This window comes from Camelus dromedarius, chromosome 12 (genome assembly GCF_036321535.1).
Source record: "Camelus dromedarius isolate mCamDro1 chromosome 12, mCamDro1.pat, whole genome shotgun sequence".
NCBI classification, from domain to species: Eukaryota; Metazoa; Chordata; class Mammalia; order Artiodactyla; family Camelidae; genus Camelus; species Camelus dromedarius.
The window spans coordinates 30,789,550-30,805,163 of NC_087447.1; the positions used below are offsets into that span (position 1 = coordinate 30,789,550).

Sequence of the window (15,614 nt, forward strand, 5' to 3'; positions counted from 1 at the left end):
TCAGTGTGTTCTACCGAGAGGAGTCAGAAAAATTGTAAAACAAACACATTTACATTGAGTAGGAAGCCCTAATCCCTATGTGAAAATTAAAATAAGATGCTCAGTGTCTAATTCTTGATATGCTATTAAACAATATGAGGCACATTTGCAAACTGCAGGCAAATGGGATGAAGCAGCTACTTGCTTTGCCTTCTCCCTGTGATTCCAATATTATCATTTAAGCAAAGCTGCTTTCCAAGGAATTTAAACATCCCTAAAACTGATAGTCCAATATGATGTTAAGCTTTCAGTGATCCATTTCAAGTTTTCTAAATCTACTAAAAAAAGGGCCAAGAAATCCAGAGACCATTTTCCTAAGTGACCCTGGCTGGCTTGCATAAGGCAGAAAGTAGAACGAATCCACAAAGATACCTAAGACTGTGCATCGTCTCTAATTCCAAGTTTGGGACCTTGTCCATAGAAGATATTGAGACCTTGAATATGAAAATTGCAGAGCACCTTTTTAGACTGAACTAATAATGACACCTATGATATAACTGAACACTGTGTGTTTAGTATCTATGACATATAATCATCATGATAAACCTGCAAGAAATCGACATTAAAGTTTCTCAAAACATTTAACAGGAAATACTGACAGAAGAAAACCTAGGTGAGTTTGTTCAAAGAGCACACATTCCTGGGCTGTGCCCCAGATCTACTTAGTAATCCGTGGGAGTGGAGCCTTACTACAAGCAGTTTTACAGGTTGATCTGATGATTACTAGGCATGTAAAAGTTTGAAAACCATTGATCTACATTGTATAGAAAAGAGATCTGAATAATAAAATCACTTGTCCAGGTGACCTGTACAGAAACAGCAAAGTGGTGATTTCTAGGTTTTCTCTACTATGTTATTTAGTCTCAGGTGTGACCAACAGGAATCAAAGTGCATCACCTTGGCTATTTATTTACTAAGAGATCGCATGTGCTCCCATCAGCAGTCAGTGAGGATGCTGATGATCTTAGAACCCTGGACCAGAAAGAGATACTCTTCTAGTTCTTTCCCTCTAATGCTTCATTTCCTAACTACATCCTAGAACGCATTTCAGTTTTTCATTATTCAATCATATAATATACTGTATCTTCCAGCAACTAATTCTATTTTCAGATACTTTTCATTAAGAGTTTACTTTTATATTTGACTGACACAGTCTCTCTCTAAAGCTGTTTCCACCAGTTGCTTCTGGTTGTGCCCTGGAGAGGAAGAGTGAATAAGACTACTCTCGATTTTAAATTACAGTTCTTAAGGTTGCTTTGGTCACCTTTTAAGTTTTCTCTTTTGAGAAACTAATTATCATGCTTAAAATATGTATTGAGGGTTTAAATGAGAGGCACAGTTTTTCATAAAGTGGTGGAAAGCAGTAATTATTGAGGGCCTGGTATATGCCAATATTATATTAGATTTTAGATTTTAAGCTAGGCTGTTTTATTGGATCTTTTATCAAGCCATATAAGGTAAGGGACACATATCCTTTTTAAGAGGTGGAAAATGGACCTCAAAGGGGTTAAATGTTCATTGTTACGCATTAGGTAACTGGTTGAAACAGAAATAAAACTAATCAACATTACATTCTGACTTTCCTCCTCAGTTTTTCACCTCAAGCTTTAGTAAACACACTCCTTGCCACTGTTGAACTTAGAAGTTTCATTTCTAGAATGAAACACACTTTATTAGTCTAGACTGATAAACAATATTATATAAAAATGTATCTCCCTTATTCTGCATGTAGCATCATAATAACTTGATCAACATAGCAACTTCATGGATTTGTTTTGCAAATCTCATCACAGTTTGACTCACAGCTCACAGCTATTTAAAATTCTTTAATCTGATATGAGATAAAGATACAAAAATTAATTGAATTTCTATACACTAGCAATTAACAGCCTGGAAATAAAATTAAGAAAACAACTCCATTCACAATAACATCAAAAATAATAAAATACTTAGAGTAAAGAAATAAAAAGAAGTATAAGGCTTGTACACTGAAAATCTATAAAACACTGGGAAATTTTATAAGATGTAAGTAAGTGGAGAGAGAATCCATGTCTGTGGACTGGAAGTGTCAGTATTATTAAGAGGACAATTTTCTGAAAGTTCATGTGTAGATAAAGTATCTGTCAAAATTCCAACAGGCTTTTTAATTGTAATTGATAACCTAACATTAGCAAGGAAATAGAAAGGATTCAGAATAGCCAAGGCAATCTTGAAAAGGAACAACAAAGTAAGAGGACTTTAACTTCCCGATTTCGAAACTTAGTATAAAGCTACATTAATGAAGATAGTGTGGCACAGTTATAAGGATAGACGCAGAGATCAGTGAAGCAACTGAAAGTTAAGAAATAAATTCATACTTGTAGTCAATTATTTTTGACAAAGGCGCCAGGGGAATTCATTAGGGAAAGTACATTCTTTGCAACAGGTTGTTGTAAAAGGCTGGGACAACTGAGTATCAGCATGCCAATAAGGAAAATAGAGCCTTACTTCACACCATGCACAAAAATTAACTCAAAATGGGTCACAGATTTACACGTAAGAAATAAAACTATAACCATTTTGTAAGAAAATGTAGGAGAAGTATCTTTATATTCTTGGATTGTGTAAAGATTTTTTTTAGATAAATCAAAAGCATGAGCAATAAAAGTAAAAAAAAAAAAGGTACATGCCCCAGCTCAAAGAGAGAGAATTTGTACTTCTTCCATCTTTTTGTTCTGTTTGGGCCTTCAAGGGACTACATGATACCCGTCACATTGCTGAGGGCAGATCTTATATCTTAGTCTACTGATTCAAATGCTAATCTCTTCTGGAAACACCTTGTCAGACATACCCAGAAATAATGTTTTACCAGCTCTCTAGGCATCCCTTAGCTCAGTCATTTTGATGCATAAAATTAATCATCACAAGTCCACCTCTTGTCAACTTGGCACATAAAGGCATCTCTTTTAACCATACTCAGTCTCCAAATACGAAGGCCATATGTCTGCTTAATGTGATATAATTATCCTTTCTATAAGAGAAACTGTACTAATCCCTTTTCCAGAAGAGGAGGTAAATCTATTTTTTTTCTTTATAAAATTATGTTTTGATATTTTTTTTGGACCTTCAGTTAAAACCATCCAAATTGGAACTTGAGTCTCCAGCTTGTTAGAATCAAATTGAAGGTATTTTCACATTGCTGTATTGAAATGGAAGCAATGCATTTCATAATATTTAACACAAATCAGAATATTCTGGATGAATTTAGACAAGCTGAGTAACAGTAAGTCCCATAGATCCAAAGATCCTCCTTTTTCTTGTAAAGTGGAAGAAGCCAGCAGAATTCATCTCCTACAAGTGGGGAATCTTGGAAAGAAACTATAGAGCCGTCCATGCTTAAGATCAATTATACTCTGGGCACTATAGCTTCGGGTGATGATGGTCCACAGCTCTTTTATGGAAAATTTAGCAGTGGATGAGATTACACATCAGCTTCCTGGTCAGTTTCAGACTTCTACATCAATCCTGGTCTTATATATGGTTATATAATCAACAAAGGGTTCTGGGATGGTTCCCTCCCACCTCCTACCCATTATCAAAAGTCATGTCACAGTCTTCCATCAGTATCATTATAGAGTCTTATTTAGGCACTGTCCTCTTTAAAATGCAAGTATGACAGAGTGTGAGAAGCAGAAATACTATTACTGAACAACATACTAAAGGGATTATGTCTTATCTAAATCAATGTTTTTCAAATTAAGGCTCACAGACATCTGCCTCAGAATCACTGGGGTTGGGAAGAGTGTTGCCAGGTCCACAACAAAAAAATACAGGTAACCCTTAGTCCGATTTATCTAGAATTTATTAAAGAATTTCTCAAAAATCTTAATTTTTAAAGGCCCCTCAGATGATTTTAATAATCATGTACATGTAAAATATATTGTTAGTAAAACTGGCCTGCATATTAGAATCACCTGGAGAAATTAGAGGGATAAATACAGCTAATGTCTAGCCTCCACGTACCAAGACGCTGAGCCTATTTTTCTGATCTTGGTCCTGGTCATCAGTATTTTATGAAAACTCTCCACGTGATACTATAGTGAGGACAGGGCTAAGAGCTCCTCATCTGTAATTGGAAATCTGATGTTCACACCAGCCCCACTAGTTCCCGCTGCTCGCACTGGGCTTGTTTTACTCCTTTATATGACTCTCTTGGCCTTTAAACGGAACTGAGCCTGCAGCCACGAATACTGAACAGGCTCCGCACTAGAACGTGTATCTTCTTGGAAGCAGAGACTACAGGCTAACGTCCGCAGGACGGAGGTCAGGTCAGAGGGAGAGCATTCATGCCGGCACAAGTGGTGGCAGCTTTTTGCAGGGACCCAGACCGGGACCTCCCCCAGGGTGGTTGCTACTTATGGGACTTACTGGAGGGAGAGGAGCTACTAGTGACAAGGAGGGACATCAAAGGTAGAAAGAGAATGGAACAAACAACAAAAAAACTATGGTTTTGAGCAGGCCTTGCTCTTGACAAGAAAAACAGACGAGAATGTTGCTTTGGGGAATCTTAGGAAAACACACAGAACTTTTCACGTTTGCCTTCGATGGGAACATTTGTTTGTTTCTTAAGCTTGGTGAAGTCCCAGTTCTTTGTCCTTTCAGATGTCTTGGCCACCTCATATATGAATGATTTGCTCAAGGCACTGATACACCAGCACAAGGGCAGGAAAAAGACAACTGGATGAATAATCCTAATCCAAGGGCACAGAGCAGGACCTTTAAGGATCAAACCTGAGCATTACCCATAATGGTGCAGGCCAGAAGCTTCCAAGATTATTTATTTGTTATTTTTTCATTGAGAGGTAATTGACATGTAACATTGTATTAGTTTTATGTGTATAACCTAATGATTTATGGTTATACAGTTATACACTGCAAAACAATTTTTTCATAGTTTTAAGAAACTATATCAAGAAACAAGAGCACTTTTCTTAAAATTAACCCATGGTCTTATCACTTAATTGGACACAAACTTTTGAAAACCTTAAATATATCCCTAATTCACACCAAACTCCTTTGCGTGGGAATCCAGTGCCCCTCCTACTTAAATCCCAAATTATCTCCTTAGGCATGGATCCCACCACTTTCTGTACTCTATTCTCCACTCCTGTTATTCTGATGTTTTCTTGTCTCTTTAAGATTTGCTCACACTGTCAGAGACCTATCTATTCTTCAAATTATAGCAAACAATGTTCCTTCTTGCCCCAAACCTTTTTGATTTCTTCCTCCCTTGGAAATAAACTGCAGGATATTTTATTTCTACTTCTCATTACCCTTACTATATTCTAAATTGTATGGTATTGGTACATGTTTCAATATACAAAGATGTGAAGGCAAATTGTTGAAAAAGTTATATTTCTAAGTTCACTTTGGCAGCCAAAAGAGGAAAAAGAGATCAACTTGGTTAACTTATGTTTCTGTTCTGCTCCATTTCCTTTGCTATCACCCAATTTCTTTCCAATCATGAGTAGTTTCACCAGACGCTTTCCATTTTGTCAGGTAGATTAAAGCCTAACTTTGAATCGAAATAACAACCTTTGTCAATTGCTGTTTCTCAAGTCCAGACATGATGAATCTGTAATTGTGCCAAAGTTCCAGAATCAAATTTGCATTACACTTATTACAACTGAAAAAAAGCAGCGAGCACTATCATCTGAAGGGTAAAAACCTCCATTTCTCTATAATGCTGGGTTTATTTGCTTTATGGGGAGAATACTATTGAATCACACTCTTTGTTTGGGGTTCTGTTTGTTTGTGTTTGTTTTTAATATTTTATCAGCTTTCTGTTATGTGATTGTGGGAACGACCCCCTTACCTCTCTGACAACTCAAGTTCATAGTCCTCCTAATCGTCTGATTACATCTCCTAATAGAGCAATTCTACCTGCCACATCCAAAGAACATCTGCTTTTTCAAATTTAAAAGTACAATGTTTAGATAGTAGGTATTACATATAAATAGAAAGCTTCATGGTAGCATGAACTAGGGTTGTTAAAATGCTTATGTCCTTGTTTTCACGCTGAATGTTGATAAAAATATTTTAAATTAATCTTACAATTTGAGAATTGCACTCAAGGATCTTCGGATTCTCCTCCTTTGTTGTCTCAACTTGAGAGCCCTCGTGGCTTTCAGTAGTGATTTGTTGAGGCTTGAAAGAGAGAGAGAACATTTAAAAAGGGATAGAAAAATAGGTGTAACAATGAGATCCTAGGACTACTGTAAAATAAGATACGATGGCAGCATCATATTCAAAGAAAAAGAATAAAGTGAAAATTTGTATATATTAGCAATGTTAAAAATTGTAACTTAAATATTTTTAACTATGAAATTAAATAAAATAATTTCTATTCAGTTTTGTGTTAGTGATGTCCAGTGGGACTATTTTCCCACTGGAAATATTTATTTCTTTTTTAAAAGTAAACAATTTTTAAATTTGCATTCTTTTTTATTGAAGTATAGTCAGTTAATATGGAAATATGTATTTTTCGCATAATAAGCTTTTATTTTGGGGCTCTTGGTTCCTCAAAAAGCAGGAATCCTATCTTTTCTCTTTATTTTAGCCCCCCATATATATGGGAAATAATAAGTACACACCTGGTTTTGTTAATAAGAAATAAGATGTTTTCTAACATCTCACTGTAATTTACAAAGAGAGCTATATTCACTCTACTACTTCACTAACTAAGTGGTTTTGTCTGGAAACACAAAATATTATTCTAAAATTCATCTTTTCAGGAATGCTAAATTTAAGAAAAGACACTTTTTAAGGTTCTGGCCAGGAAAGAGTATGCCATAGTAATATATATAAGTATCCCTACAGGTTGTCTAAGACTATCCGCCCAACCGTGTGCTTCTCGGACAGAGCTGATTTGAATATGCCATTACATCAGTCTGTGGGGGCGCTATTGTAGGATGAACGAAAACTAAACTAGAGAACACTCGTGTGTTTGGATATGAAACTTGGATCTCAGTGGATCACAGGAGAGGAAGAAAAGATGATTCCAGCCACTAGGAACGGGGAAGCTTAGGATGTGGTCTCGTCAAAGTATTCAAACCCACTCCAGTTTTCTCTGTGCTACTTTCTACAAAGCACTGGCCTGGTTTTCTACAAGCCGTTACATTCCTTAGAAGGGGAACATTCTTACGAAAATAATACTTTTATAAAAATAAAGCCAATGATACTTAATGAAAATAATGGAATACTAAATTTAAGAAAAATTAAGAAAGCTTATAGCATTATCAGAGAAATAATAGAAAATAAAGCACCTTGGGTGACTAAAACAGCTCCTACATTGTCACCCAAATCCTGGGCTTTTGAATTATAGATGGAAAATAAACTGTGTTTCTTAAGAAAAATAAACCAAAACCAGATTGACTACTGTATTAGGCTATATGGTGCATGATGATGGCCCCTCTCAAATATATGGAATGTCCAGCAAAAAAAAGTGAATATTATATAGTAAAATATATGATAAGATTAAAGATCTTGGGAAGAGAAAATCACTTTGTGTGTTAGTCAGCTCAGGCTGCCATAACAAAATAACACGGACTGGGTGGCTTAAGCAGCAAAGAATTTATTTTTCACTAAATCCTGAGGCTAAAAATTCCTAGATTAAGGTCCAGCAGGGTTTGGTTTTTGGTGAGTGTCCTAAAAAGATAGAGGCAGAGGGAGATTTCACACAGATACACAGAAGAGAAGACAATGTGAAGACAGAGACAGAGACAGAGACAGGGATGATATGGCCACAAGCCCAGGAATGTTCATGTAGACACCAGAAGCTGAAAAAGGCAAGGAACAAATTTCCCTTAAAACCTCAGAGAGAGTGTGATCGGGCCAGGTTTCAGACATCTGAGAGACTTAAATTTTGTTATTTTAAGTCACCATGTTTTTTGTAATTTGTTTCAATAACCACAGGACACTAAACAACTACTCCGTCTAGTAATTTAGAAATGTACTAGAGACCAATTTTCCTAACACTTGAGTATATTCAATTATTCTCTCCAAGGAAAAACAATTTAACATTTCATCAATAGAACATCCAATTCTCTCTTTTGTCTTTTCTGACGAAAAGTCCCAAAGCATAAACCTTTAGAATAATACTGAGAATCCATCTTAAACATGAAAACCTCTATTAAAGAAACTGTTTTGTAAATGAATAAGTCTAGAATCCCAGTAGTATATTGTCAAATAAACCTTCAGAATAAATGACATCTTACTCATTTCCATGTTCTGTTGGAGAAGGTATAGGACACATACCACATATGTGTTTTTTCTCTAATTGTGATTTTTATATTTATATGGTTTGTGGATATTTTTAAAATACAACATGAGTAAATTGGAATAGGTGGTGTAGAAAGTTCTTTCCTTAGAAGTGGAAAGATCCAGAAGAATAATCAGGGATGGTGAAGGTGGCTAACATAGAAAAATAGCTTTGATTCTGGGCTTACAACTAGTATCTTCATGGTGAAGATAAATATAAATGAAAAGATATATATATGTATTATACACTTAATTTATATATATTATAATGCAACATTTATATATTTAAATATATATTTATATATTATTTAATTTTTTTATATAATAGATATTATTATATATAAGTAAATATAGTCAATATATTTTAGCTGATTGGTAGGTACTGTTAAATGCAACATTTGATTTAATTATTTAAAGTAGAATGAGATGAATTTTATTTCTAACCAAGACTGAACAACAATGATCAGATTTACTCTCCCACCCAATACAATTTAAAAAATTAGAAGAAAAAAATAAACAATGGAATTAAGGAAACTGACAAAAGACAATGAGGGACAGTGGTTTATTAGAGACAGGACACAAATGAGGTGCACAAAGCCTGTGCCACTGGAAACTACAGACCAGGAGAAGGGTGGCAAAGAGCCAAAACAATGGGAAATTATAAGCAGCAAAGAGCCATTTTGGGAGGGATGGTTTCTGCCAAAGCCCACACACGCAGCGCACTCTGTGGAGATCAAACCATGGGCCATATCTCCCTTGCAGTAAGGACCATGGAGATAAATGAAGTGACTGAAATTGCTATCTTCTTTTGTTGACTTAATTTAATTTCCAAGAGTCTTGACCAGTAAATGAGATCATGAACTTTTTAAAGGCACGAACAATGACTCTTGCATCCCTTTAACTTCTCACAACTAGCTTCTAGGCTAACTAAAAGAAGATGATTGACATTATTTAAAAGAATAGAAAAAAAATTTTTTGTAACTTTCTAAAAGTAACCTTTAAAGCACGGTTACTTAAAATGATGTCCATTGATATTTAAATTAGAGTCCATTGCTTTTATAAAATTATTAAAGAGTCTGCAAAATCCCAAAAGATTAAGGACACCTGATTTAAAGCATATCCGTTCATAAAAAAGTATTTTTGCCACAATCATTGTACACACTTTCTCTCTTTTCAAGCTAATAAAAGGTATGTCATTCATTTATTCAAAAGCTACTTCTTGGGTGATCATGATGTGGCCAGAATATGGGAGATTACTAAACAGATGTGGTTCTTTTGCTAATACTCAGTCTGGTGGAAGAACTGCATGTCAAACAGGTACTTCGTGAAACTTTAATTAAATACAATTTAGATAATGACTGGTAAAGAAAATATTAGATTGCTTTGAGAGAACAGCACACAATAGGATGAGCTGACCCATCTGGAGGGTCAGGTCAGTTTTCCTAAAGACGTGGTTTTATAAATGAGACCTGAAGGGTGGGCGGTGTTTGCCCAGGTGAAGAGACCTGGGAGAGCCTTCCAGATGAGGGAGCAGAATGGGTACTGGACTGGGGAGGAAGGACATTTCTAACTTTAAGGGACCAAAAGAAAGCCATATGCCTGGGGAAAGGTGAAAAGTAGTGAAACATCCAGTTAGAGTGTAAGGCATGGCTGTTTCAGTGTCTGTCTATCTCCCAACTTTGATTTTTAGCTCTACCCTCAAGTCACCCACATTACGTACGGTTCCAGCTTCCCTCCCCACCTCCACCTCTCACAGATTCCCTCTATTCCCCTATATTGCATCCTCCAAAACACTAGCAGAGCAGTGTAAGAAAAGACAACACTGAAACAGATCATGCTGATCTTCTGTTGGCTCCTTTCTATGTTCAGGTTAATATGAAAGTTTCTGGGTCTGGAAACAAGCTCCTTCAAAACCTGCTCTTTAACCCTTTAATTTCTTTCTATACCTGCCCAGTTTCCCCCTCCCCCTGCCCCGAGTGTGTGTCTCTCTCCCTCTCTTCTTTTTCTTCCTCACATGTGTATGTGCGCACACACAGACACATACACAGACAGTGTTCTCATGTCTTCCATTATTCACAACAGTTCCTCCCAACTCTGCCCCCCTGCCTTGGCTATTTCTTCTATTTTTCCCCAAATCTTTTTTTTTTTTTTTTGATAAATTTCCACTTATTTTTGAAAACATAGTTTGAATACAGCCTGCACTAAAGATTCTTCCCAAAATCTCTCATGAAAGATAAAAAATTTTCTTTACCCTCTGTCCTTCTATGAGTGTTTTTTTTTTAATGGATATATTTTAGTTTTGATTTTTGATGTGTTTAACTATCCTTCTCCTTTACTATACTGAAGACTCCGTATCAGTTAGAAATCAGTTAGTTGCAAGTTATATAATCCCCAACCAAAAATAGCTTAAACTATAAGGGTTTTTTTAAATCTCACATAAGAAATCCCAAAGTAGAGGAGTTCTAGAGTTGGGTAATTCTATAATTTAATAACGTCACCAGGATCCAGTAGTTTTTTTGCCTTTCTGCTCTGCTGTTTTCAGAATGCCTCCATATGATTATAAGAGCAGTTTTAATTTAATAACTTTCCAAGTTATTTTTTGGCTATACACTACCCCCTGCCTATTACATATTTTATCTATTGTAGACAATAGGAGTCCAATCAATAGAATAATTTTAAAGTACTAAATTAGACCCTGAGAGAAATTATTTGTTCCTAGGGCCCTAAAACATAGAGATACACAAGGCTTCAAAAACTCTTAAGTATTCATATTCCTAAGAGATAATGTTTGTGCTAGAATAGCAGAAAAGAAACAGTGTTTGCAGGTGATTAAATGTGGAATCGAAACTGAAGCATTCGATAATTGCTGAATCCATTCATTGATATATATACACCATGGCCAGGAAAATAACTCTGCAGAGATGAGAGAAAGTAAGATGTGATTAGTGAAACATAAAAGGGTGCATAGTGCTGCAACAAGGAGTGATTCTTCTCATCAGAAAGAATGGAGTTTTGTCCTAAAACCTCATACTCAGCTTGAGAAAATGGAGTGTTTGAAAATAGGTTGAGTGTAGCTGGTTTTACTGGAGGAAAATATAGTCAATTAAAAATGGGGAGATGAATGGTCATATTTTATTAGGAAATCACAATTGGAAAAAATGTTCTTCCTTGGACATTTCTTTTTAAAAATGAGTAGTCATACTAGAGTATATGGTATTAAACAAAGAAAATGTCCTCTTAATAAAGATCTTTTGTTGCTGTTGCCCCATTCTGTGCCCATCATTGCAAGGTTGCTGTTGAACAATTCCCATCTTTATACAGAAAGATGTTAGGTTTCAGAAACACACACTGGATTTTCAAAAGGGTCTGGAGCCTGGATCGCATGCTTGCTGTAGTTCACAGATGGTTGTTAACACAGGTGGAACCTGCAGATCCCCTCAAATATGATGAGAATTTAAATAATATTGTACAGCAGTGCATTCCAGGATGTGAAGCTCTGAGGTCATTTTTAAAAAGGCAAAGTGTGTGACACCAAATTAAAAAAATACCATTCTGCTCACATTTCTTCTTCTGACAGTGGCCTTAAGAGACCTCAGAAATCAGGCCACCATAATGACAGCTTCAAAAGTATGCCTGATACAAATTTAAGTTTAATAACTTATTAGATAACCAGTCATTCAGCAAACAATCATGCATCATCAACTCTATGGGTGAGGGGAAGGCGTGAATGAGGAAGGAAGCGGGACATAGAGATAAACAAATGGTATCTCTGTCTTTACAGAATCTTTCATTATGGTGGAGTATAAAACAGAGGTTTACCTAAATGTCGCTTGTATGTTGATTAGAATGGAAAAAATATGGAAAAAATCAGAAATAAGAAGAAACATGAATCACAGTGTATATCTACAAAGAAAAGATATATTAAATAATTCAAATAAAATTTGCAATGGATTTTAAAGAAATGCATTATATCACTCATAAAATGTTAACCAACTGTGTAACCTTCTGTGAACAACTTAGTATCTCTGTTCTTCAGTTTACTCATGTGGAAAATGAGGCTAAATTCTATATGATGGTGGCTACATGTCATAATACTATTGTCAAAACACAGAATTTACAATTCCAAAATCAAACCCAAATGTAAACTACAGAGTTTGGGTCATTATGATGTGTCAATGCACGTCCATCAGCTGTAGCAGATGTACCACTCTGGTGAGGGATGTTAACAGTGGAGGAGGCTACGTGTGTTGGGGGAGGGGGTGATGTGTAGGAACTCTGTGTCCTTTCTACGTTTACTTTCTGGGAATCTAAAACTGCTCTAGAAAAGCAAAGTCTATTTAAAACTTAAGAAATAAATAAATAATGACAATATTTAATTGTAACTTTAGACCTAAAATGAATATTCATGAGTCCATACTGGTATAAATAAATGATTGAATCTATAAATAGTTGGGGAAGAAGGTTCAAATGTTTCTTACAGAAGAATTCTCAATAATATATTAGATATTCTCTTCTTCAGTAGGAGGACTCACTATACCAAGTGAAATGTCAGATAGACAAAGACAAATACCGTATGATCTCTTTTATATGTGGAATCTAAAAAAAGAAACCAAACCAAATCAAAACCAAACCAAGCAAGCTTACAGATACAGAGAACAGACTAGTTGTTGCCAGTAGAAGGGGGTGGGGTGGGGGGGAGAAATGGGTAAAGAGAGTTAATTGCATGGTAACTAGATTTATTTTGCTGATCATTTTGTAATCACTAGATTACTGTGGAATACACAAGTCAAATGATTATGTTGTATACCTGAAACTAATATAATGTTGCATACCAATTTTACCTCAATTAATTAAAAATAAACTAAAAAAAACTCAGTTGCCAATGACTTCGTTTTGAGACCTAGGATGGGTTCTAGTCTCCACGAGCCTTAGTTTTCTCACTTAGAACCTCAGGATACCGTTAGTACCACCTCACAACGTTCCTCTTGATTTTAGCTGAGAAGACTTGTGCAAAACCCTTAGCAATCACAGAGCGAGTGCTTTATAAAATTTTTGCTGTGATAACATAAGAAGCAGTGCATATTTAAATGTGCCATCCTTTTTGTTAGAGTATCTCTAAGGTTCTAAGCAATGTACTTTTGAGAGGGTGGTTTGGTGCACTGGACTTGACATAAGAACCCTGGGTTCAAGTTTTAAGTTCCCTTTTGAGTAAAACAGTTACAGGTACAATCTGCTTCATTTATTGTAATGATCTAATAAAACATCTTATAGCAAGCAATGTCCATAAAGAACTACGCACGTTAAATTCATCACCATCATCATTATTATTGAGCAGTTGGAACCATAAATTGTAAATGCAATTAGCAATAGCATGCAATAGCAATAGCCTACAAGAGGGAAAAGTTTGCTCTTAGGGTATAATTGATGGGAATAACTTCCTAGGTTAGGCAGCTGCGGACACCCAGGAAACATTCATAAAGAGGAGATCAAAGAGGACCACGCATACCACAGGGAAGCCCAACACCAGCACTCTAGGGGATTCAGAAACACTGTGTATGATTCCCCCAAACCCTGAGTATCAGTGTGCTCCATACAGCGATGAAGAGCAAGGCTGCTACCTCTCATTGTCTTTGAAACATTTAAATCTAACTCACAGGGCACACTGAGGGTGGGTCAAGGTGACGAATAATTCTCTGGGTCTTTCATCAGTTCTGGCACAAAGAATACAGTCACTTTCAGTAAATATAAAGCTATTTTTATAGTAACGTCCTATTGCTTTTGGAAGTTCTTTTGTGGAAATAGTTTTGATGAACACTCAAATTATTCTCTTACTGTTAAACTCCGTGTAGAATTTTATGATGAAAACTTCCCCAGAGATGGACACAACAGTATCTTAATTAGAACAAATAAGTCTGAAAATAATAATATTTAGTGTAGCCTTATAAAAACCTTTTGAAGAAAATGGTATTATTATCCCTATGTTTCTGGTGAGGAGTTGGTTAAAGACGTTGCGTTTGTTATCCAGCTGATTAGTAATTAGCAGAGGACAAATTCATCCCGAGGCAGTTCGCCTTTAGAGTCTATGCTCTTAAACACTAGATATACCACGTACCGTGTATCAGGCTATACATTTAGCATTTTAGTTTGTCAGGCATGTTGTTTTATATTGTTAATCTATTTCACAAAGGAATAATCACAATCTTTGGTTCAATTTCTCAACATTTCACACGAACATTAAATAACTGGCAGAAGCCAGGATTTACGATTGGTCTGTTGAATTCCAAAATCTATACTCTCACACCTCATTCTTAGCACTGGATCTCTGACATTCAGTGGCAGATTCCAACACGGGTTTCCAGGGCAGCGATGTTAAAGAGAGAAGCCAGAAAACTCAGGGGGCCCACCTACAGCAGCTTGTTAATGCCCCAAAAGGACCATGATGGGAAGAAGCATAAGCCTACGACTGAGAAGTAATTTTTAGCTTCTCCCCACATGGGCTATGATGCTATTTAGACAGAGCAGATTAGAACCTAGTCCTGTCTTTCAGAACTTAGTTTTGGAACAGTGGAGAGTAAATCATACGTAAGTTTAATCCTGTAGTATGTTTCTATTTACAAATTTAAATTGGCTTAAATATACTTAAATTTACTAACTTTCTTTTGAATTTATTTTTAATTTTACTCCATATATTTCCACATAAGGATTACTTTTATATCGTACACTCTGCTTGAAGCAGCGTTTTATTTCACTGGTTCTCTTGTTTCCTAACTTCATCTCTCTTAACAAAGTCCTGATCCAGCCACTGAGATTGGAAAACAAAGCAGGATACTTAACAGGAGTCCTCTGGAGGGAATTTAGAAATTGGTGTTAGCGTGCATGTGGCAGAAGGCAGATAAGGTTTTGCAAGGCATTTGTCTAGAGGGACGAGGGGCTTCTTCGGAGTCAGTAAGGACTTAATGTTCACTGATAAAATACAGGTCATGTGTGTATTGCCTTTCTGACCTCCCCTCCATCTGCAACCAAATTTATCCATGCCTTCATTCTCCTTTATCAACTTGTCTCCCCTCTCGGAGGCTGGTATGTCCCTACTCCTCTCCACACCCAGCTCTTCACTTTGTGATCATATTCACATTCTTTGATACTTCTCTGGAATTTTGTCTTCATTACCGTTCTGCATTGTTCCTTTTCTCCCCCTTCATCCTAAGAACTCCTTCCATGCATTTTTCCACTCTCTCCCTCCTTACAGCTAATTTCCTTAAAAGAATCCTCTAGTCTTC

The 15,614-nt window shown here is 36.0% G+C and overlaps 1 protein-coding gene across 4 annotated transcripts in view; it reads right to left on the reverse strand.

Annotated features, from left to right (window-relative positions):
• LUZP2 (leucine zipper protein 2) overlaps positions 1–15,614 on the reverse strand; it is a 422,350-nt gene that overhangs the window by 12,390 nt on the left and 394,346 nt on the right. For 3 of the 4 annotated variants that reach the window (XM_031459867.2, XM_031459865.2, XM_031459868.2), the window contains exon 10: positions 6,133–6,225. The exons of the other annotated variant lie outside the window; for it this stretch is intronic. In XM_031459867.2, the coding sequence (XP_031315727.2) occupies positions 6,133–6,225 (93 nt within the window). The remainder of the gene's footprint in view (positions 1–6,132; positions 6,226–15,614) is intronic. 4 annotated transcript variants of the gene reach the window in all.